This window comes from Oratosquilla oratoria, chromosome 36 (assembly GCF_046742065.1).
Source record: "Oratosquilla oratoria isolate Oo_2021 chromosome 36, ASM4674206v1, whole genome shotgun sequence".
Taxonomy (NCBI): domain Eukaryota; kingdom Metazoa; phylum Arthropoda; class Malacostraca; order Stomatopoda; family Squillidae; genus Oratosquilla; species Oratosquilla oratoria.
This window is the reverse complement of record NC_134812.1, coordinates 41,620,245-41,646,529: the sequence shown is the minus strand read 5'-3', so window position 1 is coordinate 41,646,529 and position 26,285 is coordinate 41,620,245. Positions and strand designations below refer to the sequence as shown.

General features: G+C 40.5%; 1 protein-coding gene across 2 annotated transcripts in view; it reads right to left on the bottom strand.

Moving 5' to 3' along the window:
• LOC143018983 (midasin) overlaps positions 1-19,466 on the bottom strand; it is a 485,776-nt gene extending 466,310 nt beyond the window's left edge. For both annotated transcript variants that reach the window (XM_076174672.1, XM_076174673.1), the window contains exons 1-2: positions 19,323-19,466; positions 1,108-1,340 (exon numbers count right to left, since the gene is read on the bottom strand). In XM_076174672.1, the coding sequence (XP_076030787.1) occupies positions 1,108-1,340; positions 19,323-19,415 (326 nt within the window). In that variant the 5' untranslated portion in view covers positions 19,416-19,466. The remainder of the gene's footprint in view (positions 1-1,107; positions 1,341-19,322) is intronic.
• Positions 19,467-26,285: the final 6,819 nt, after the last annotated feature.

Here is a 26,285-nt window from a genome sequence, read left to right as displayed (position 1 = left end):
TATAGATTACACTGTAAACATGAGGCTAATAGATAAGCATGACTGTCAGCTGAGAGCAGTGGAATGTTTATAGAAGTCTATAAAATGGTACCAGAAATTCTTCTACCACGTAACTGATATGACAGTCATCAATTCCTACAATATATACATGGCAAAGACACGAAATAAGAGGTTGAAATTACAAGAATTTCAGTATAATCTTACAAATCAGATCCTGGAGAATATGGAATAATCACTGATTCAGAGAGATTCCTGGCAAAAAACTTCATGACTCATCACTCCTTGTATTCTACACCACTTGAACATACATATACCAAAGGCTTTTTTTCTCTTATAAGGGAGGTAGCCAAAATCAACAGGAATAATTCCAGTCCCTCCCATTTCACCCCCATTCACCATCCCTCAGTCCCTCCTTTTCTTGGCTCCTCCTGGATGATGGGTCATCCCTACATCTCACCTATTGCCCTGGGTCAGAAGCAATCCAGCAAGACACAGCACATTCACAGCAAAGCTACTTCATATAATCAGTGACCCTCTCCATCCCCTCATGTAGTTTCACTGAAGATTGGGAGAAATCCCCTCAGGCTGCATCAAAATATCATTCACATATAACCACTCCCTAACCACCCTCTAATCCCCACCCACTCCCTTCCATGCATCACAGTGTCATCCATACCACATACCATATGGGAAAAATAAAGGAGGCTAGTTGATAAAGAATGCCAGAAGACTTTTGTCACCCAAACAAACAAGAAAAACTAAATAAATGTAACCAGTATTATAATCCTTAAGAATAATATTGTACTCCACAAATGAAGACAGTGGTAATAAGGGAAAGATCAAAGAGTGTAGAAAGAAAGAAGGGATCATAGAAGTTAAAACTGATAAGCATTCTTTTTGACATGAAGATTACTCTCCAATCATACAGAAATGCTTCTTGAAAATTGCAGAACATCAAAGTACAATGTTGTAATGGAGGTCATGACACAATCAAGTATCTTCCACATACCAGAGAATACATTGGATTTATGAATTAGAGTCATATATATCAAGAGTATATCTATAGTCCGTATATCAAGAAATTGAAGAATTTGCAAATAATATTACCTGGCAACATCTGCATTGACTGTAAGTAACTTGCTGAGAGCCACACACAGAGCACGGTGTGCATTGTATTGTTCAGCCTTTTTGGTAATATTACAGACATTTTTGCACAACTGTCCAAGAATTTCAAGAAGCCACGGCCGTACATGAGTTCCAAGTTGTATGGTTACAGCAGGATTGAGAAGACTCCACCCAAGAATCCTTTCAAACTTCACCAGCTGTGTCTTATCTAACTCCTGAAATAAAATAAAGTACTGAAATATGTTGACATACATATATATATATGCATATACCAAAATGCCTTTTACCCCTTATAAGGGAGGTGAATAAGTCAAAGCATACACCCATCCCAAAAACCCATTCACTGTCCCTCTTATCTTAGCACATCATGGATGAAGTCATCCCTCTCTACCTCCACACTTCCTGGGTCAAAAGCAACACAAGACAGTAATTCATATAAAGGCCAATCATTGCACACCAGAAACTTTAGGAACGAGTATCCCCGGGCTCTGTCCTATCCCCCACACTCTTTAATCTATACATGCACAATATACCCACACCCTAAAAATACAAATCTCTTCTTTTTATGGAAGAAAGTATACGCTGGACTCGACGTTCGTCGATTTATTCCGATGTTTCGAACCCAGATCGACGGTGGTTATGGACAAGGGCGACTATGAAGGTAAAGCCACGACACTACTTCAGGACAGGAACACTTACGAAGTACAGTCAAACCTCGGTTTTCGAACATATTCAGTTCGAGAAGGCTGTTCGAAAACCGAAACAATTTTTCCCATTATAATCAATGTAAATCATTTTAATCCGTTCCAAGTCTAAAAAACAACTTTTTCTAAATTTTTTTTTATCAAATTTCATACAATTGTCTTGCTTTGGCACAAATTGCATCTTCACTAAAAGTATCACCTGCTAACTGTTTCTCATTTACGAAAATCAGCAAAAGTTTCTCCACTTCCTCCAATACCTGTGGCCTTTGTTTGCTAAAAACACTTGATCCTTTAGCCACATCACTTGCTTTAACCTGGTCTTTATTTTTTAGGATGGTGCTTATCGTCGATTTCGCCATCCCAAACTCCTTAGCCAACGCAGACACACGAACGCTGGATTCATATTTAGCTATTAATTCTTTTTTAAATTCAATAGTTTTGTGCACTACTTTCCTCTTTTCTTCACCACTTGAACTTGCTTTCTTTGGACCCATGATTAGGGGCTAATACACGATGCAAAGATGAAAAAAAGTCAGATTTACGTAAATAAGAACGAACACGTCTGCTCGGAATGAACTTTGATCGCAAATGCACTACGGAGGAAGCGTCCTTAGCGTTCGAGTTCTCTCGGCTCGCGAGTGAGCCGCGTTCGGGTACGCTCGGCTTCTTTCGGTTTGTTCGAGAGCCGAAATTTGGTCGAGTTCTGAGACGTAAAATTCTCGAACTTTTTGGTCGAAAACCGATTTGGTCGAGAACAGAAGCGTTCGATAACCGAGGTTTGACTGTAGTACGAGCAGACCCCACTGCTAGGTTGCAGAGGAAAGTGGAGGGAGAATTAAAGAAATTAAAAGAGGCGAGGTTAATTACGGAACGGGAATGGGCCAGGATGAGACCGGGAGACTCCACGATCCCCAAGTTTTATGGACTTCCTAAGGTGCACAAAGAAGGGGTACCCCTAAGGCCCATTATTGCTTTCAGGGGCTCGCCTACTTACAACTTGGCGAGGGATTTGGCCAAACGTCTGAGGCCCCTAGTGGAAAGCTCAGAGAGGATGCTTAGCAACTCGGCGGACTTCGTAGAGAGACTTAGAGGAGTCAACTTGGGAGAGGATGATTGCTTGGTGTCGTTTGATGTTAAAGCCATGTTCACGTCATTACCACAGGGTTTGATAAGGCAGGCTGCTATGTCAACGGTGGAGAGCAGCCCCGAATTCCTAGATCAGTCAAAACTGACGGCAAAGGAGTTGATGGGGCTAGTCGATTTGTGTCTGGACTCGACCTTCTTCAAGTTCAGGGACAAAATATTTCATCAAAAGGTTGGGACGCCTATGGGCTCTCCAATTTCGGTGGTTTTGGCGGAAATGGCCATGCAGCGCTACGAGGAGGAGGTTTTGGAGGATGCGCCACCTTCATTGAAATTATGGGTAAGGTACGTGGATGACGTTTTTGTCATTATGAAGAAAGAAGAGGTGGAACCTTTCTTCGAGCGACTGAATACTAAGAATGAAGCCATCCAGTTTGAGATGGAGAAAGAGGAGAACGGTCGATTGCCATTTCTGGATGTCATGGTGACGAGAAGCGGGTCCACATTGACAACGGGGGTTTATAGAAAGGACACCCATACAGACCGGCTTCTGGACTATGGCAGTTGTCATCCGGCCACGCACAAAAGAAGTGTGATTAAGACTCTGTGGTCTAGAGTGGAAAAGGTGTGTTCCACGGAAGATAGCAAGAGGAATGAAAGGAGTCATCTGAAGAAGGTATTTAGGGACAACGGTTACCCAAATTCGGTGGTAAAAAGGTGGACGGCACGACAACCGAGGGGTAAAATGGACGACAGACGACTGGACACGCCGCGGGTTACGGTCCCTTATTTGAAAGGGGCTTCTGAGGTGGCGGCCAGACTGTTAAAAAAATACGGTGTTGAAATAGCACACAAACCGAGGAACACTCGACATAGAGCCCTGACCAAAATTAAGGACACTGTGAGCCAAGCGGACCGAGTAGGGGTGGTTTATGACATCGAGTGCAAGGACTGTGAGACACATTATGTCGGGGAAACTAGCAAGAAATTAGCGACTAGACTGATAGAACACCAGAGGGCTGTCGGTAGGAGGGACATGAGTTCGGCCATTTTAAGACACTGCGAGGAAACGGGACACGAAATGGACTGGCAGAATGCGGAGGTGAAATACGGAGGTAGTGGAAAAAGCGCCAGATTATTCTTGGAAGCTTGGTCAAGTGACGATAATAGTGTCAATAGATGCATCACTCTAAACCCAATTTATAAGGGAGCGAAGGAAAGGCTGGAGAGGAAGCATGCGTCATAATTTGTTTATGTTGTGTGTTTTATTTGTATTAACACGACGGTAATGTGTTTCCTGGTGTGTTTCGTATTATTACATTTTATCTATGTAATTTTATTTATATAATTCTTTAACTGTGAGGGACGGTTTTGCTTCACTTTAGGGTTACAATTTCTGGGGGTTGTGACAGTGCATGCTCCACGTGACTTTTGTTCCGCGTGGCGAGTTGTAGTTATAGTATTGTTGTGGCACGTCACATCGTGCAGCTTTTACACCCAATCTTAGGGGGGGGGCATTTTTCATTTTGTTTATATTGTGTGATTTATTTGTTTTATTTGTATTAACACGACAGTAATGTGTTTCTTGGTGTGTTTTGTATTTACATTTTTATCTATGTCATTTTTTTTTATCTATGTAATTTTATTTATGTAATTCACTAACTGTGAGGGACGGTTTTGCTTCACTTTAGGGTTACAATTTCTGGGGTCTGTGACAGTGCATGCTTCACGTGACTTTTGTTCCACGCGGCGAGTTGTAGTTTACCGTATTGTTGTGGAACGTCACAGCGTGCAGCTTTTACACCCAATCTTTGGGGGCATTTTTTCACACTACATTTTGTTTTCTTGTTTTAATGTGAACTCCTTTTTGCATGTTTATTTTATTGATGGGTTATACGTTCTTATTCTTGTTCCAATTTCTTTGTTCTGTGACGATGCATGCTACGCGTGACATTTGTTCCAGGGAGTGCATTGTGGTGCGGGCCCATCGGCAGCGGGTTGAGTTATCACAGCCATCACTGTATTTCTTTATTTCTTTATTTTTCTATGGTTAACTGTGAATGTTTTTAAGGTAGCATTGCACATTTTGTATTATAGTTTTATTAATATTTTTGTTTTGTTTTTCATGTGTGTGTTTTTTGTGTTTTTTGGTATGTTCTACCGGTGTTTGAATTTAACGGTTACTGGGAAGACCTGTCCCAGTGCACCAGGTATCCCCTATTTATGTTCATTTTCTATGGCTACCACTGTATTACCCTGAAGACGAACCCCGGACAGGGTTCGAAACGTCGGAATAAATTGACGAACGTCGAGTCCAGCGTATACTTTCTTCCATAAAATGGTTCCTGGACTCCAGCTATTTTCGAAATCTCTTCTTATACAGACAACATAATTACATGCACACATTATAATGCAAACAGAACCATATATAATACTATAACCATACCTCAACATGCTCAACACCTGGTTCACCACAAACACTTAAAATAGCTCTTATCAAATCCACAGTTCTCACCAACTGAACAGCAGAACACAAATACATAATCATTTTTTTTATCAACAACACCCTTATACCACACACAACCTTACCCAAGATTCTTGGCATAACATACAATACATCCATGTCATTCAAACAATATATCACAAACATAAAGACAAAATGCACACCTAGACACAACATGCTTAAATCACTTGCAGGTACAACATTCAGACACAACAAAGAAACTACCACTACAGTATACAAACAATTTATATGCTCAGCATTGAATTACGTGAGCCCTGCATGGGCCTCTATCCTCACTGAGACACACCACAACACAACACCCTGCAGACTATACAAAACAAACCCCTAAAAATAATTACAGGCTGCACAAATACAACACCTACAGACCATCTGCACAATTAAACAAAATACTTCAAAGTTGAGGATCACCTGGACACAAGAGGCACACAAACACTTGCCACAGCTTCCACAAACACAGCCCAGCCACTACACCACATGGCAGAACACCCACACATGCTAAGAAACAAACCACACACATATACTTTCTTCTCTGCCTCCATAACAATCAGCTACCCGCCTCCAGAAGAATATCCATAATCATATGGCTCACTGCTCCATGAAAAGACAACTCACTACTGCATGCTAGACCCCCTGACATCCATCCCTCTAGATCCTCTCTCACTCAAGACAGAGTCAATCTGCCAAGGCTGCAGTGTGGCCACGATCCAGCCCTTCTAAATTACCAGAAACAGATTGATGAACACATTGCAGATATCTATCCAGGATGTAACACTTCACCTCATATTATTCAACACAATGTGGAAGACAGCATAGTAAACAATTATGCATGCCAACAACACAACATATACTCAATTTAAGATTTATTGGAAAACCCCATTCCAGCCATGGCATTCCTCAGGGAGACAGGACTGCTCAGCCAGACAGCCTAGGAAAGGTCATCATCACATTATCCCCGTTATAAGAGAGGTTGAGCTATCCAAAGCATGCACCCATCCCACTCCCATCAGTCACCCATTTGTTTCCCAGACATAAACCACAAAAAATGCCAGTCAAATATCCAAAATAATTACAAGAAATGGCTAAATAATTTCTTTACAAGGAAAGAATACATAGTACCCCAACACAACCAACATTCTAATATAAAAATATTATACTTTGGCGCCCCCAAAGAAACAATACCCTTACCTGCACTATTCAACCTCTTTACAAGTGACTCCACACAAAATCCAGAGCATAACACCAAAGCACTCACACATAATGATAACCTAATGATAACATCCCACCACATAAACTACACAACAGCTGTTAAGAACACTCAAAACATATACAGACAAACTAGAGCAATACCAAAGACAAAATAAAATGGAGGCCACCCTCAGAAAACATCATTAACTTTGCTCACCACAGACAATCATGAATCAAAGAAATATCCAGCAGTAAAACTGAATAGCCAACTATTTCCATTGCACAAGAGCCTTAAAATTCTGGGCCAAATTTTCTATACTCACATGCCCTTCAGCCCAAACATCCACAAATAAGAAGAGATTTTGGTCAGGAGGAGGAAATCAACAATACATTATACAATTCAAAACACTTGATTATGCCTCCATTGCATTGTCCCAACAATCAAATAACACAAAACACCCTACATACCACATAATTTACTAAGATCAACGAAAGTGGCATTTGGTTACTTGGATGAGGAAATGGTAAAGAAAATATTAGTTACATTGATAAGACCAAAATTGGAGTATGCTGCAACACTATGGACACCCAATACTAAAAAGAATATAAAGAAATTAGAAAGAATACAAAGAGCAAAGACAAAGATGGCACCAACACTCTCCAAATTAACTTATGAACAAAGATTATCCAAATTGGAACTACCAATCCTGGAACAAAGAGAGAGAGAAAAAAAAAAAAAGGAGATCTACTCACTATTCACAGAATTATGAAATGGAAGTCCTAGTTAGAAATGATTTATTAAAGCGAGATAAGAGAAAAACAAGGACATGAAAAGAAACTCAAAAAGGATAGTTCTAGAAGAGATCTAAAAAAGAATAGCTTCCCACAAAGAGTGGTGGGTATCTGGAATAAATTGGATGAGGCAACAGTGCGTGCAAATACTATACTGTACATGAATTTAAGAACAAACTTGATGCTGACAGATACAAAGACAGGTCATTACGAGCATAGCTCCCTTCCCGTATGATACAACTAAGTAAATAAAAGAGAGCATTAAGAATAATGACAGGATGAACCAAAACCACCTCAGCACAAGAAAAAATACCATCACCAAAACAGTAATGCATGATCATCAGCAATCTATCAATCTATTCATCAGCAATCTATCAATCTATTCTATCTAAATACAAAAGGCTTTTTCCCCCTTATAAGGGAGGTAGCCAAATCAATAGGCATGTACCAACTCCCACCCATTCCACTCCCATCTACCACACTTTCTTCCCCCTCATCTTAGCTCCTCATGAATGACAGGTCATCCCTGTATCCCATCCACTGCCCGGGGTCAGAAGCAATGCAGCAAGACAAACATTTCTCCAAAACAAGTTACCTACTACTCTTGAAAACAGGAATATAACAAAATACATCAAATCAATTGAGATAAAAATGCCAACCCTCCCTTTTTCAATAAAGATATTGAAGGGGCAATAAAGAAATTAGAAAAATTTCATGCTGAAGGCCCAGCTCTCTCTAAAACATCTTGGATCAAATACAACATGAGCCTTCATTGACACCTACAACCATTCCAGTTGAACAATAAGATTCCAACTATGTGGACTGCTTCCTTCCGCTAAAAGTGACATTTCATCACATCTCTGCAAACAGTATCAACAAGATACTCAGTAATTGGCTTTAAAGTTTTATCACTTTTGGCTGTTATTTGTTTATTATCATTCACCTGTTTGTTTATTATTTGCTTTTCATTTATTATTATTTATCTGTCAATTTATTATCATTTACTATTTACCTGTTTATTATATGGATGATGCTGTGATTGCATGAGGAGGAATGGGTGGGGGGGGTGTAGTATGTGTAAGCAAATTTTGACGCAGCCCGAAGGGATTTCTCCCCGTCCTCTCCTTATATGCCGATTAAATGAAGCGGCCTTGCTGTGGATGTGCTGTGTCTTGCGACACTGCTTCTGACTCAGGGCGGTGGGCAAGGTGCAGGGATGACCCGTCATCCAGGAGGTGCTCAGATGAGAGGGAGGGTGGGAGGGGTGTGGAGTGTATTTAGGGATGAAATGGGTGGAAGTGTTTTTATGCCTTTCCCTTTTTGGCTACCTCCCTTGAATGGGGGAAAAAGCCTTGGTATATGTATGTATGTACCTGTTTATTATTCAACTATACCTATGTATTTATTTTTTAGTTTTTATTATTTATATTATAAATTTTTTTATACATTTATCATTCTTATATTTCTTTCGCATCTGACCTAGTTATGGACCAAAAGGTCTCCTGTCGGCATGCTCCACCTTTGTAATCCTTTGTAGATAAACCAAGTCAAATATTTAATAATAATATATATTTGCCAAAAATGAACTTAAATGAACTAAAAAATAACCGGGCATTAGTGAATTAATACCCAGGTACTACAGGTGACATTTCACTGCATCTCTACAAACAGGCAGACAAGATACTGAGTAATTGGCCAACTGCCCATATCAGTGTGGTAAATTTTCAATCATTACATTGATTGCATCTCAATTATGCATAATTAGCTTCATCATCAAGTGACCACTGCACTACACAGCAGAACACCCACACATGCAAAGAAACATCAAAACAACACCCAAATACCTATATCACACACAATTACTCTCTTCTCTTCCCCCAAGCAACCAGACACCAGCCTCCAGAAGCATATCCATAATCATATCACTCACTACTCCATCCATTCCTTGGGGAGACGGGACTGCTCAGACAGACAGTCTAGGGAACGACAACAACAACAAACTAAAAGACAATACATTGCTGCATGCCAGACCCTCCTTATATCCATTCCTCTGAATCCTCTCTCCTGTGTAAGGACAGAGTCCACCTGGCCTGACTGTGGTGCAACCACCATCCAGTCCTTCTACGCTACCAGAAGAGGCTGGATGCATAGATAATTGTCCAAGATGTAACACTTCACCCCAAACTATACAAAACATTATGAAAAATTGCACTGTACACAATCAAGCACACCAATAACACAAAGGATTTGAAGGAAAACTATTTCCAACCATGGCATTCCTCAGGGAGACTAGACTGCTTGGCCAGTCTAGAAAACAACCACAATAACAAGTGACCATTGCTACCCAGCTGCCATGTCAGTGTCAGAGGTGAAATTTCACAACATATCTGCAAAATATCAGCATCTTGATTACTGATGTTAATAGTATAATTGGCCAACTATCTATGTTAGAATAGGGTTGAAATTTTAATTCAATTTTCATGTCAGCCCTTTTAATTCTGATTGCCAAAATATTAATTAATGTCATCACAGCTTAGAGCATTACAGTTTGAGATGGTCCACATTAAATTTTCAGTACAACCACCTGTTCACAGCCAACCTTTAAATAAGATCATATTTGGCTGTTATATGTCTGTCGAGCAAGGAAGGGATTTCTCCCATCTTCTCTATTTTCCACATGTGAAGCAGCCTTGCTGTGGATCTGCTGTGTCTTGCTGCATTGCTTCTGACCCAGGGCTGTGGGCAGGGGATAAGATGAAAGGGAAACAAGGGTGTTGGATGGGAGTGGGTGTGTGTTCTTGACTTGGCTACCTCCCTTATAAGGGGGAAGAAGCCCTAGTATATATAGATATATACTTCAAATAATCCAAGTCAGACACTTGATAAAAGTATATAGTTGCCAAAATAAAAAGGATCAATCATAGAATTCCCCCCCTCCCACATACACACACACACATTGATCAATAAATCTCCAAAGTGCTCCACTGTCACTCAGCACAATCACTCAGGTCACAGTAAAAAAAAAAAATTATTATTCGATTTACAGTTTGGGAGCATTAATGGTTAGGTTAGTTTTGGTCATATTAGATTACTATCACCGCCATTAATGATCAGGCACATGCTGTCAGTCAGGTCATGGTAATGTTTTATTATTACTCAATTTACAGTTTGAGAGCATTAATGGTGGTGACAATAACCTAACCTAACCATTAGTGCTTCTAAACCATAAATTGAGTAATAAAAAAATGTTACCATGGCCTAATTGACAGCAGAGCACTTTGGACCTTTATCGATCAGTGTATGTGTGTGTGGAAGGGAGGGGGGAATTCTACAATTTGTCTAAAAAAAGAAAAAATTATGGACTAAAAAATATCTGAGCACTGCATTTGCCAGTGTCTTGATTACAGCTGTTAGTAGTGTAACTGGTATACTAACAGTGTCAGAATGGGATTGAACATTTAATTCAACCTTCATGTCAGACAGAACTGACAAGAAGAACTTAAATCTAAATGACATCAGAATTGAAACACTTAATGACTTTGAATCACCCAGGTATTACATTTACCAAATGGTTAGTACAGGGTGCTTCAGGCAGTCCTGGACATTATCTAGTGAGACCAAGTTTTAAATACACCCACCTGTCCACAGACACCCTCAAAATTATATTGTTTTTGTCGTTATAATTCTGATAAACAATGTCTAACACTTGATCAAATATATAACTGCCAAAAGAAAAGAACTTAAATGAACTAAAAAATACCTGGGCAATAGTGAATAAATGCTCGAGTGCCACATTTATCAGTGTTTTGATTACTGCCATCAATACCATAATTGGCCTACTAGCTATCAGTGTCACAGTAGGGTGGGTCTTTTAATTCAACATTCATGTCAGATAAACTGAAATAAAGAACTTGTAAGTAAATCTAAACTACATCAAAACTGAAACACTCAGATGATTTAGAAATGCCTGGGCATTACATTTATTGCCTGGTCAGTACTATGCACTAATGAATAGTCCCAGGCTTTATTTTGTAGGACCAAATAGCACTATTGTTAACAATAATGGTGAGAATGATTATCGTCTGGAACTCTATAAATAACCATGTATCCTGCTAATTCTGGGGGTAGGAGGAGGGGGGGGGAAAGACATGTATTCCCACATTGGAAAGTTGTTTGAAAGGGTTATTAAGGCTGCTACTATACAATATCTTGAGATGTCCAATCTAATGAACAAAACTTAGCATGGCTTTTGAGCTGGTCGATCATGCCTGTCAGCCTAGGCAGAAATAAAAAACAAAAAAGTTGCTAAAACAGATTTCATAAGTAAAGAAGTCACGCCGAACGAATGGTACGCCATGTTTATGATAGATGCTGACGTCGAAGAAATGAAAGGATGATAAATTTGTCTAACCTAACCTAACATGTATTTAGTAAATCAGTACCTTTAATTTACGGTTATCTGGATCATCATCATCATCAACATCATGGATGTTGGCGGTCTGTTAAATCACTCTCTTATTGCAGGGCATACAGGTTTTTCTCAGCTTGAAGGAATGCATGGATTTCAGCTCCATAGCATTCCTTCAAAAATATATAGCTCGCAAGGTAGTGGTGGAAGTACCAAGGGGGTACACCAGGCCTCAACTAGGCCGGGCAGACAACGCTTGATAAAGTGACTTCATTTGTTAGTATATATGCTTGTAGCAAGGTATTTTTTTTTTTTATTTCCGCCAAGAAAATCACATATTATGTTCATGTATTATAATTTACAAAATTAATACTTAATTTTCTAACGCTATATCACATCCATGTCCACAACTGAACAAATACCAAAATCCTGCGCATGTTAAATGCGCTAAATGCTACAAGCATTCAAACTGAGGCGTACCCATTCAAACAGGTAGCAAGAAATGGCAGGGAAAACAGTACACCCGCGACCATGGTGCCACCCACAGATTCATATGTACCTATCTTTGGAGAGAAGATGGAATAAGTAAAACATACATACATACATATACCAAGGCTTTATCCCCCTTCCAAGGGAGGTAGCCAAAAAGGGAAAGGCATAAAAACACTCCCACCCATTTCATCCCTAAATACACTCCACACCCCTCCCACCCTTCCTCTCATCTGAGCACCTCCTGGATGACGGGTCATCCCTGCACCCTGCCCACCGCCCTGGGTCAGAAGCAGTGTCGCAAGACACAGTACATCCACAGCAAGGCCGCTTCATTTAATCGGCGACCCCCCCCTCTCCGTCCCCCTTTGCATATAAGGCGAGGACGGGGAGAAATCCCTTCGGGCTGCGTCAAAATTTACTCACACATACTACCCCACCCCCCACTTCCCCGCCCATTCCTCCTCATGCAGTCACAACATCATCCATATACAACCATTCTCCACTCACCTCTGTCTTCCGTCCTCTCCCTTCCTTCCTCAACAGACATTCCCCTCTTCCCCAAAGCCCCCTTCACCCCATCCATCCACCTCATCCTAGGACGTCCCCTCATGTTCACTCCCTCCACATCTGCCTTCCATACCTCTTTTACTAGTCTTTCTTCACTCATTCTTTCCATGTGTCCAAACCATCCTAATATTCTTTCATCAACCCTATCTCCCAAATCCTTTTTCACCCCTGTTCTCCTCCTCACCTCCTCATTTCTCACTCTATCTAGCCTAGTAACCCCCACCATACTTCTCAGACACCTCATCTCAAACACATTCAAACTCCTTCTCTCTTCTTCTCTTATGTTCCACGTTTCTGCCCCATACAGTGCTGTTGGCACAATCACTCCTTCATACAGTCTCCTCTTCGCATCCATTCCCAAATGTCTATTCCTCATTACACTCTTTAAACCACCAAGGCATTTACTCGCTTCTCTCAATCTACATTCTACCTCCACCTTCACTCCACCTTTTCCTGCTACACTTGCACCCAAGTATCTAAAACTATCCACTTCCTCCAGTCGCTCTCCCTTAATGTTCACTTCCAGTCTACTGCCACTTTCACCCCTTGTACATCTCATCACCTTACTTTTACCCACATTTATCTTTAGCTTTCTTCTATCACATACTCTCCCAAACTCTGCCACCAGCTTCCTCAATCCCTCCTCTGACCCTGCCACAAGCGCAGTGTCGTCCGCAAACAACAGCTGGCTCACCTCCCACTTTTCTCCATTTTCTTTAACCATCTCCAATCCCTGACTCACTACCCTAGCATTCACCTCTCGCACCACCCTATCCATGTATAAGTTGAACAGCCAGGGCGACATAACGCATCCTTGACGAAGTCCCACCTTTACTTCAAACCACTCACTCTCTCCATTTCTAATCCTAACACATGCTCTACTACTCTCATAAAAACTCTTGACAGCTCCCAAAAGCTTTCCTCCTATCCCATAAATCTGCATTACCTCCCACAGTGCCTTTCTGTCTACCCTATCATAAGCCTTTTCCAGATCCATGAAAGCCCAAAAAACATCCTTCCCCTTTCCTATAGCTTTCTCACATATCTGTCTTACCACAAAGATCTGATCTACACAACCTCTACCCGTCCTAAATCCACACTGTTCCTCACCAATTACTCCCTCTGTTCCTCTCCTAATCCTCTCAATTAAGATCCTCCCATAAGCCTTCCCTACTACACTCAACAGGCTAATCCCTCTGAAATTACTACATTCACACTTGTCCCCTTTTCCCTTGTAAAGAGGAACTATACAGGCACTACTCCAGTCCTCCGGTACTCTACCCTCTCTCCAGCAAACATTAAATAACCTCACCAACCAGTCCACCATCACTGCACCTCCCTTTTTCAGACATTCTGCATGACATCCATCCAGACCAGGTGCCTTACCTGCTTTCATCATCTTTACAGCTGCCTTCACCTCATCCTTCCTTATTTCTCCTCCATTCTCCTCACTCATCACTCTCATTTTCTTCGCATTTCCCACTGCAGCTATCTTTCCTTCCCTATCCTCCTTCACATTCAGCAACTCCCTAAAATATTCTGCCCATCTTCCCCTCACTGCCATCTCTTCCATTTTCAACTCTCCATCTGTACCTTTTACCTTTTCTTCCCTACTTGATTCGCCTCCTCTTCCTCTCTTAATTTCTTTCCAAACATCTTTTTATTACTTTCAAAATTTTCTGTCATACTCCTACCCCATTTCACATCTGCTCTCCTCTTTGCCTCCTTTACCTTTTGCTTTACTTCTCTTTTCTTTTCTTTGTACGTCTCATATGACTCCCCTGTCCTCTTTTGTAACCAATCTGTGAATGCTCGCTTCTTCTCTTCTACAGCCTTCTTTGTTTCCTCATCCCACCATTCACTACCCTTTCTTCTATTTCCCCCTGTCCTTCTTGTTCCACACACCATCCTTGCACACTTTAATACTCCCTCCTTGAACCATCCCCATTCCTCCTCCACACCCATCTCTGCTCTATCCTTTACTCCCTCCCACTCCTCCTTCAGCTTCTTTTCGTACTCCTTCTCCTTTTCCTTTTCATTCAAGGAGTTCACTCTAAGAACCTCCCTACCTTTTTTCCCTTTCCTCCTTCTCCATCTATCCTCCACTCTCAGCTTACCTTCCACCAAAAAATGATCTGATATTCCCCCACCCTCTCCCCTTAGCACATGTACATCCTTAACTCTTCCTATCATAATCCTATTTACTACTACATAATCCATTAGTGCTCTATCTACCACCCTTCCCTCCACCACCCTCTCCCATGTGTACTTATGCTTGACTTTCTTCCGAAACACTGTATTTGCTATCATCAACTCTCTTTCTAGACACATTTCCACCATCAACTCTCCACTACGATTCTTTCCTGGAACTCCACACTTCCCAACCACTCCATCGATTGGACCATTTCCCACCCTAGCATTAAAGTCTCCCAGTACTATTACATTGACATTTCTTCCTAAACCCTCTATGCACTCATTTAAATCTATCCAAAAGGCCTCCCTTTCTTCCATGTTCTTCTCACTGCCCGGCCCATATGCACTTACAGACCCACATCTCCTTTCCCAGTTTCACCTTCATCCACATTATCCTTGAGGAAACCTCCTTCCACTCCACTACCCCTTTACCTATCTCCTCACTTACTAGAATAGCCACCCCTTCCCTCCCTCGCCCTCTCTTCACTCCTGATAACCTCCCACTTACACTCCCAAACTTACACTCACCCTTCCCTTTCAACTTAGTTTCACTCAAAGCCAACACATCCAACTTTCTTCTCACAAACATACTACCTATCTCTTCTCTTTTACTCTCATCTGTACCACATCCACGCACATTAAAAGACCCAAACCTTAGGGTGCTGGCCCGAGGCCCTCCAGCACCCCTTATGCCTTTCCTTTGATTTTTAGGAATTTGCCCCTTGGGGCTACAGGGAGAAGGATGCCTAGTCCCTCTCCCCGTCCCTTTCTTCTCGCCTCTTACGATCCAAGTGGGAAAACTTGGTGGCAGTATTCTTTTCCCCCACCACATAGTGACGTCAAAAAAAAAAAAAAAAAAAAATGCATATGAAAGACAACTTTATTAGAAACAAAATGCTTTTTAAATTTTTGAAATAGCTTGAAAAATAAGGGAGATACGATTTTTTTTTAATTATTTTTTAGCCTGCATTTTTGGCTAGACTTTACCATAACAAAATGTTAGAATTAAGGGTAATAATTTGTAAAGATTTCGGTAAAGAAATAAACATTAACTCTAAACCACTGGTCCAATTTTATTAAAATTCGGAATACTTGGGTTTTATGGATCAACAAATCACATGAGCATGTCAAAAATAATGTGAGACATCTCCATCATACCATATTTGCCTTTTCATGGCAACCATGAAGTTGTCAATTTTCAGATTATCATCAATGAAATCCAAACCACTGGCCCAATTGACATGCAACTTGGCATGTGAAGGTTTTATGGGTTAACAAATCACCTGAGCATGTCATTAACATTGCAGGACCTTCTTCTTATACCATTCTTACTAACACCTATCATGTTGCCATGGCAACTGTTGTCAATTTAGAAATAATCAATAAAATCCAAACCGCTGGCCCAGTTGACATGCAACCTGGCATGTGAAGGTTTTATGGGTCAACAAATCACCTTGCAGGGCCTTCTACTTATACCATTCTTACTAACACCTATCATGTTGCCATGGCAACTGTTGTCAATTTAGAAATAATATATAAAATCCAAACCGCTGGCCCAATTGACATGCAACTTGTCATGTGAAGGTGTTATGGGTTAACAAATCACCTGAGCATGTCATTAACATTGCAGGACCTTCTTCTTATACCATTCTTACTAACACCTATCATGTTGCCATGGCAACTGTTGTCAATTTAGAAACAATCAATAAAATCCAAACCGCTGGCCCAATTGACATGCAACTTGTCATGTGAAGGTTTTATGGGTCAACAAATCACCTGAGCATGTCATTAACATTGCAGGACCTTCTTCTTATACCATTCTTACTAACACCTATCATGTTGCCATGGCAACTGTTGTTAATTTAGAAATAATAAAATCCAAACCGCTGCCCCAATTGACATGCAACTTGGTATGTGAAGGTTGTATGGGTTAACAAATCACCTGAGCATGTCAATAACATTACAGGACCTTCTTCTTATACCATTCTTACTAACACCTATCATGTTGCCATGGCAACTGTTGTCAATTTAGAAATAATCAATAAAACCCAAACCTCTGGCCCAATTGACATGCAAATTTGCATGTGAAGGTTTTATGGGTCAACGAATCACCTGAGCATGTCATTAACATTGCAGGACCTTCTTATACCATTCTTACTAACACCTATCATGTTGCCATGGCAACTGTTGTCAATTTAGAAATAATAAAATCCAAACCACTGGCACAACTGGCATGCAACTTGACATGTGAAGGTTTTATGGGTCAACAAATCTCCTGAGCATGTCAAAAACAATGCAGGACCTTCCTTTTATACTGTTCTTACTAACATCTATCATGTTGCCATGGCAATTGTCATTTTAGAAATAATCAATAAAATCCAAACCCCTGGCACAACTGACATGCAACTTGGCATGTGAAGATCTTATGGGTCAACAAATCACTTGAGCATATCAAAAACAATGCAGGATCTTCCTTTTACACTGTTCTTACTAATATCTATCATGTTGCCATGGCAACTGTTGTCAATTTAGAAATAATCAATAAAATCCAAACCGCTGGCCCAACTGACATGCAACTTGGCATGTAAAGGTTTTATGGGTCGAAAAATATCCTGAGCATGTCAAAAACAGTGCAGGACTATTCCTCTTACACCGTTCTTACTGACACCTATCACGTTGCCATGGCAACGATATGTCGAGTAGGCATCTAAGGTTCAAGAAACTTAGATTGTACAACTGCGCTATTACCAACAATTTCAAATTTGCTCATATTCGGTAGAATAGAGGTTAATAAACAACATTATTACATTAAATATTATACAATTTAGTTTCTTGCCTTTACACTTTTACTCGGAAAACAAATTTGCCAAGGCTAATATAAAAAATTGCGTTGAAATCTGCAAGAATTAGTAAAGTTTTGAAGAACTGGGCATAAACTTGTTTAACAACAAGATAATTTTAATACCCTGCGAATGTGCTGAACACTCCAAGCATTCAAACTAAGCCAAACAAAAATCAAAATCCAACGGGGCGCAAAAGATGGCGATAGCAGCGCCGTGCATGGTTTTGCGCGTGACCATATGCCTACATGTATTTCCACTAAGCTCAAATATCAATTAATCAACAATCTTAAGCTTCTCGTTTCCAGGAGAAAACAGGTTGAAAAATATGGTTATTTAGGTTAAAATATTGTTTACTGATGTCTTACCTTAATATTTTTACTCGGAAAACTATTTTGCCGAGGTTGATAACCAAACTTCCGTTTAAATCGGTGAAAATTTGTTTGTGTTTCAAGAATTGGGCATACACTTGCACAACAACAAGATAATTTGAATACTCTATGCATGCACTGAACGATGCAAGCATTCAAACTGAGGCATACTTATTTAAGCGGGCCGCAAAAGATTGCGTCGTAAACAGTACACGTGCGATCATGGCGCCACGAGCGGATTCGCCCGTATCTATACCATAATTATAATATATCTATGGAAAATAATGGAGGAAAAAGTGCCAAATCTGACAAACCCCATAATGTTACAGGTGTCTGAATGCAGAGGCAGAAGCTGCATTATCAACACTATTCATCATGGCAGAGTTTGATGTGACTACAGTATAATTGTTTCAGATGAAGAACTGCCAGACTCTTCAACTGCACCCCAAGTGAGGTCTGAGATAAAAAGGGTTGCTCAGTGGACTCTTAAATACCAGCTGGATTAATTCCTAGCCAAACTGGAAGACACCCCCAGATGTCCTGATGGGCAAAACTCCTTATTGAAGGCTAAGGAAAACTGGAGGCAGACATTATGTGTTGGCCTAGTGAAATGATAAACCCACCAAACCAAATCAAGTAAACCAATTAAAGATGCCAATGTTAAATGTACCTGAAACATATCAATGACACAGTGGCAGTTCCTGAACCTGAAGACAATAGTACAAAATCATCACAAAAGATCACATGAGAAGAGATAGAAACTCAAACGAACATCAGATTTGTTTGAATCAGGAAGACTTTAGACTGCTATTGAAAACAGAAATCACTATTCAAAATATTCCCGATACAATTTTTCTCATTAAATACTCGACACGTTGAACACATTTCTTCGCCAATGTCAATCATCACGGCATAGAATTAATATTTCTTTGGAGAAAACATCAACAAGCAACAAGTTAGTAGTTACAAGAATAAGGATGACATATTTATTTAGGCATCCTAAATTCAACAGTCACATGAAAATATATATATATATACCTTTTGTGTGACATAACCTCCGAATATGCTCTTGACTTCAGTGTTTTCGGCACAAAGCCTTTCTATCACTGCCTTTACCGCCGTTATATCCATTGCACTTCTAATACAAACGTGCTTGTATGTACACTACTGTACCCACATGCATTTAAGCAGCTGATTCACGTGTTGACACTAGTGTTCGAATAAACTTTGAGCGACCTCCTCTTATTATTATTTATTTCATATCCATTGTCTACCTATATGATAACAAATTTATATTTAGAAAAATATTTCTTATTATATTTCTTATTCTTATTCAAATATATATATTTTACTTATGTTGGACAGCAATAACCTCACAATGAGAGGACAACTGATTAAAGGATTCGAACAAAGCATCGAAGTTCGGTCACTATTTTGAACTGTCGTATACAATACTACAGTCCCAAACTTTGGAATTGTATACGACAGTTCAAAACAATCACAAAACATCGATTCCCATAGGACACTAATAGGAACATATTATAAACTAATAAAGAGAATGTATATCATAAGCATAGGAGAATGATCTAACAAACTAGTAAAACGGATTATAGAAATAATGAGAACAACTAACAAATACCAAAATTAAACACAATCTCCAACAAAATAAGAGATCTGAGCATAAAAAAGTTATTTTCAAAGTGAATGGGACACAGAAAGGTGTAAAATTTTAAAGAGCACAAGTAGCCTTAATATATAAAAAGAAGACAAAATAAATAAGGAAAGTCAAATATATGACAACTCACTTGCACCCACACTATTTTAATGGGCAAGAACAATGTGCCTGGAGATAAATGGTATAAAAAGATTTACTAATGAGGACAATATATACAATCAGGCGTGAATACAGGGGGGGGGGGCTGAGGGCACTGAAGCCCCCCCTAAAATTTGTTCTTCCATGAATCATTGTAAAGATGTCATTTAATCGATTTGAGTACTTTCTGATGTTTTGCCAGGTCCGGGGGTTAAATAAACTGACAGCATGTGTGCGGTGTTTGGGCGGAATTGTGCTGTGTTTGGCATTTGTTTAATCCATTTATCTGTTTTGTGCTGCGCGTGTTGTAGGGTTGCCAGGGTTGTGTCTCAGTTGCGCTGAAAAGGGATAGAAAGGAGATATACCACGTTCGTTGGCCGTTCAACATACCTGTATTGTCACCTATATGATTGTTTTGTGTTGTTGAAGCAATCAATCAAGAAGTATCATCTGCAAACAGTGAGTATTCAGGAATACCACAGGCTTTATAGATATCGTTAATGTAAATCAAAAACAAAATAGGACCTAGAATACTACCTTGAGGTACCCCCATATTTACACCCATTAATCTCGATTTAACACCGTTAAATAAGACAACTTGATTACGATTAGATAAATATGACTGAAACATCTGAAGTTCAAAGTCTCTTATTCCGTACTCAGCCATTTTCATCAATAGAACATTATGATCAACTGTGTCAAAAGCCTTTTTAATGACTAGAAAAACTGCGGCACATATTTTTTTTATTAAATAGTCGAGTTGCAATATATTCATGTAAGAGAGCAACAGGCATATATGTTGAGTGGTTTTCACGGAATCCAAATTGATTATCGAAAATTATCCCATGGTACTCAAGGTAATCAACCAATTGCTCAAGAATAACGGTTTCAAGTACTTTAGACAATACCGAAAGATCGAAATCGGACGAAAATTTGATACGTTTGATGTGGGCCCATCTTTATGGATCGGGTGTACTACAGCAATTTTTTAGGACATTAGGAAAGCAACTCTGTTGAAAGCACAAAGTGATTAAATGCATGAGTAAATGAATGATTTTGGGAGCAGCAAGTTTAAGGATCTTTGTATTAAGGCAATCATAGCGGGTGTGCAGCTGTGGTAGTGCGAGAATACCCGCTCGCAAAGACGATTCATTGTTTCAGTCATCGTCTCAACCTCGTCTTGACCAAGGCCTGTGCCACCAAGGAGGTAAAGCTCCAGACTCTCAGCGAGGTGTATAACTACATCTATTCCTCAAACATGTGCTCGATGAGGTTTACTGAGCTCGTAAAAGACCACACGTCCACGAAGCGGAAGAAGCTGGTCAGCCTCTGCGCTACTAGATGGGTTGAGCGACACGACTCAGTCATTGTGTTTATGGAATTCCTGCCAGTTATTGCCGTCTTTCTAGAGAATGAGAGCAACTCGGACGCGACGGCGGGACTACTACTAATAGCAATCCGAGAGCCGCGCTTTTTGATTGGTCTTGCCGTCGCTGAGTCTGTGCTAGCTCACACTGTGGAGCCGAGCCGAGCCCTGCAGTCCCCTATGGTCGATCTAGTCTCAGCGTACGCTACGATTGGTGATGTGGTGACGCATCTAAACAAGACCCGGGAAGGTGCACTGACCAGCTTCCAGGACATCTTCAAGAAGGCAGAGGGGCTCCTCCAGGAGATCGGTTCATCACACGACACCATTCCTGTACCTCGAGTTTGCAAGCGCCAAACGCAGCGAGCGAATTTACCCTTCCAGACAGCTGAGGAGTATTACCGAAGATCTGTATATGTCCCATTCCTCGACCATGTATTGAATGAACTGCAGACCCGGTTCGGGAATGATACTATTCCTGTTGGCTTCAAGATCAAGAATCTGCTCAGCAGCGCTGACGGAGATGTTGCTGCTGTACAGGAAGCGGCAAAGGTTTATGAGGCTGACATCGAGACCTTGAGCCTCGTGAAGGCGGAAGCAGAGCGCTGGTATTCAACAACAATGAAGTTCGAATCCATTGGAGATGCCCTTGCCCACGCCCAGACCCGAATGTATCCGAACCTGGCCAAGCTCCTCCGAGTTTTGATCACGCTCCCAGTCTCGAACGCAGAGGCCGAGCGTTCATTTTCAACCCTGAAGCGACTGAAGACCTACCTAAGGAATACTATGGGTCAAGATCGCCTCAACGGCCTGGCGCTACTCGGCGTTCACAATGAAATCAATATTGAAATAGTGTAATCAATGTATTTGCCCAAAAAAACAGGAGGTTGATGTTCGTGTGAGATCCCATGAACAATGCTGTGTGTTATTAATGTAATTTAGATACTTTTATTAACAGGTTCAGAAGTTCATACACGTTTTTGTTTGTATTTCTGTTTTTTAAAGCTACTTTTATTTTTATTACTTCCATGAGTCCATGTGCACTAACACTACACACGGATCCTGCAATAATTTCTCTCTATGCGAGAGTATACGCGTGCCAGTGCCTTATCACTGACTAGCACAAGCGTGTAACAATATAAAACGAATATACATTCTATTACATATGTCTAAAATACAGAAAAATCTGAAAAACATTATTAAGTTAAGTATACCTCAGACTTCTGATACATCAGACTACTCAGAGGAAGGAATTCAGGTTAGCCCCCCAATTTTTTTTATCCTGGATCCGCCACTGTTTACAATGCGGAAAAAATAGGAAAACCTAGCGCACACCATAATTAAACGTCCAGCGATGTCCATGTTACGCCACGGAGATCAGGAAGGGAGGCAACCCTTGACCATTAGGGAGGGTGTGCCTTTATCTAAGGGCTGCTTCGGAAGGGGATACAATGAGGTGCCGCGCCACTCCTTCCGGAATGAGGGCTGAGCCCTAGAATGGCAGTAGCTCTGCACTCTAGGAGGTAGTAGTGGACGGGGGCCCCCACAACGTTTGCAGTGTTCATGATTGTTTCTCTCTGCATGTAATGCTTGCCATTCACAATGATACCCAAGGCGGATCCTGTGGAAGATGGGTTCTGCCCTTCTACCAGGAGGCTGGTAGATGACCTCGTACTTAATGACGAGGCTGAAACCGAAGTATCAATAATGCTGCTATGTTAGACCCTGAGCATCGATCTGGTCTTCCTGATGGTGACCCTGCTAAACCTCGTAGCTGCTAAGGCAGCAGCATCCGCAGTAATGTTCCTTAGAACATCAATGTGACTGAGGATCCGGTAAAACATTGCAGATCTGTCTTGACGGTTCAAGAGGTCCAGTGAGTGCTGGATTGACGTCGGTGAGTATTTACCTAGTTTTATCTTACGGGAAGGGGAGCTATGCTCGTAATGTCCCGTCCCTGTATCTCGCCATATCTAATTTGCTCTTAAATTCGTGTATTGTTTTGCACACACTATTGTTTCATCTAGTATGCTCTATACATCCACCACTCTGGGGGGAAAGCCGTTCTTTTTCAGGTCTCTTCTATAACTGTCCTTTTCGAGCTTCCTTCTAGGTCCTCTTGTGTTTCTCTTATCCCAATTTAGTAAGTCTTCTCCATCAAGGACTTCTATACCTCTCATAATTCTGTAGATGATCAACAAGTCACCTATTTCTCTACTTTGTTCCAGAGTCGGTAACTCTAGTTTTGACAATCTGTCTTCAATATGACAGTTTTTATAGTGTTGAGGCCATCTTCGTAGTTGTTTTTTGGATTCTCTCCATTTTCCTTATATTCTTTTTAGTACTGGGTGACTATAGTGTCACTGCGTACTCCAATTTTGGCCTTATCAGTGTGACTAGTATTTTCTTTACCATTTCTTCATACAAGAAAGTAAATGACACTTTTATTGATCCAAGTTATAGTTTTCTCCGACAATTTTGTTTATCTATTTGTAAGGAGACATAATTATCCTTTGTGGTGATTATTCCCAGGTCTTTTTCAGATCCCACTTTCTTGACTTCCTTTGCACCGATTTTATATTTTCCTGATATATATTTTTTTACTTTTTCCAAATTCCATTATGCTACATTTCTTAATGCTGAAGTCCACTTCCCACTTCTGGCTCCATTCCCAAACCCTGTTCAGATCTCTCTGTAGTGAGTCACAGTCCGTTTCAGTACTCGTTTTCTTTAACAGTTTTGCGTCATCTGCAAAGAAACTCATGTAATATTCCACACCCTCATCCATGTTATTTACATAAATAGCAAACATTATCGGAACCAATACTGGTCCTTGTGGAACTCCACTAATCCCCTCTTCCAAAGTAGAACTCTTATCTCTGAGCACTATCCTCATTTTCTTTCATGCAAAAAGTTCTCCATCCATTTCAGTAGTTTACCTTGTATCCCTCCTATGGTTTCCAGTTTTCTTAATATTATTAGTGGAACTTTGTCAAAAACTTTTTGTACATCTAGGCAAGCACAATCAGCCCATGCGTCCCTTTCCTGTGTTATATCTAGTAGTCTTGAGTAAAAACAGATCAAATTTGTGTTACATGATCTTCCCTGTCTAAATCCGAATTGTCTCGGATTTAGTATATTGTTCTCCTCCAGCTACCGTGCTTGTAAGAGAAACTGGTCTGTAATTTGTTGGGTCTTCTTTATTTCCTAATTTATAAATTGGTATGATATCAGTATTTTTCCAGTCTTCCGGTATTTTTCCCTCTTTGAGTAACCAACTTATTTTATTATATATTTTGTCTATTAGTTCTTTACATTTTTTAATATCCAGTTTTCGATTCCATCCGGGCCGTGTGATTTCCTGACATCAAGGTTCATTATTTGGTCCATTATTTCTTTCCGTGCTACTATTATTTCCCTCGTGGGGGGAGGGGTTTCACTTCTCTCCCTTCATCCCGATGTTGTACATTTTCTCTAGTGAAAACCCACTTGAAGTGTTTGCTAATGACTTCAGTCATTTCTGTATCTTCTGTGTATTCCGTATTTCCTTGGCGTACTTTCACTATTTCCTGTCTGTTTTTTTAGTTTACCATTCACATAACTATAAAATAGATTTGGCTGATCCTTACATTTTTCTATTATGTCTTTTTTCATATTTTCTTTTTTCTACCGTGCGTATTTTTAAATATTCATTCCTTTGATTAATGTATATTTGCCATTTTCTAGTTTTATTGTCTTTTCTTCATCCTTTCCAAGCTTTACCTCTTCAATTTTCACTTCACGGCACCTTCTGTTAAACCAACACTTAATATACATACCTATCCATTCCTTCTTTATAGATTTTCATCAGAATCACCCATTTTCTTCCACTTGTATTTTTTCCTTGTAGAAATTTTCCCAGCTCGCTTTAAGAAAAAAATCTAAGTTTCTCAAAGTTTGTTTTATTATACATCAGTCTTCCTTTTCTGTTTTTCTCATTTCTTTCTATATATTTCCTCCTTTATTTCTAGCTCAAGTAGTATATAGTCACTCTTCGCAACTGGTGTCTTGTATTCAATTTTATCCACAATGTCAGGTTCTTCATTATTTCTAAATTCATTTTTTCTTTTACCCAATGGGTCATTGTATGTTCTATAGTCATGTTGAGTAATGCATTTCTCTATTGATCCTCTCCACCATTCACTGTCATCTCTTCCCAATAGATTTCTTTGCAGTTAAAATATCCCATAAATACCGCGTTGCCTCCATCCTTCAGTATCTCGTTTAATGAAAGTCTCGTATCATCTAACATTTTAGAATAATCTCTCTCCAAGACCCCGTTTTTGGGGGCGCATAAATCACTGCAAACTTTCTGCATTTCACGCCACTGTCTTCAACTCGTCCGTTGTTTTTCCTGACCGGATGACATCAGTAGCACTCCTTGAGTGTGTACGGATCACGACTGCCCCCTGCCCAGCACAGAGGGCGTGATCCAGGTCCTTGGGGATGGCAGCAAGCTCCGTTTGTAGAGTGGAGCTGCCGGCACCCATTCTCCATATCGCGGTCATCCCATCGGTGGTTACAAAAGCCGCGCCACACCTTCCTGTGAGGGGATCTACAGACCCGTCAGTGTAATACGGCGAATTCACTGAGAGGTTGGTGGGCCTTGGGGCCTCGAAGGCTGTGGGCCGTAATAGTGCCAGGTCGCAGTCAGCCTTCCTCCTGATGAAAGCTGGCACAAGGAGATTGCCACGGGGAAGAGGGGTGGGTATAATGTGGATGAGGGCTGTCCAGAGCTCGATGCCGAACCAGTTCCCGGAGTCCAAAGGCAAGGATCGCATGC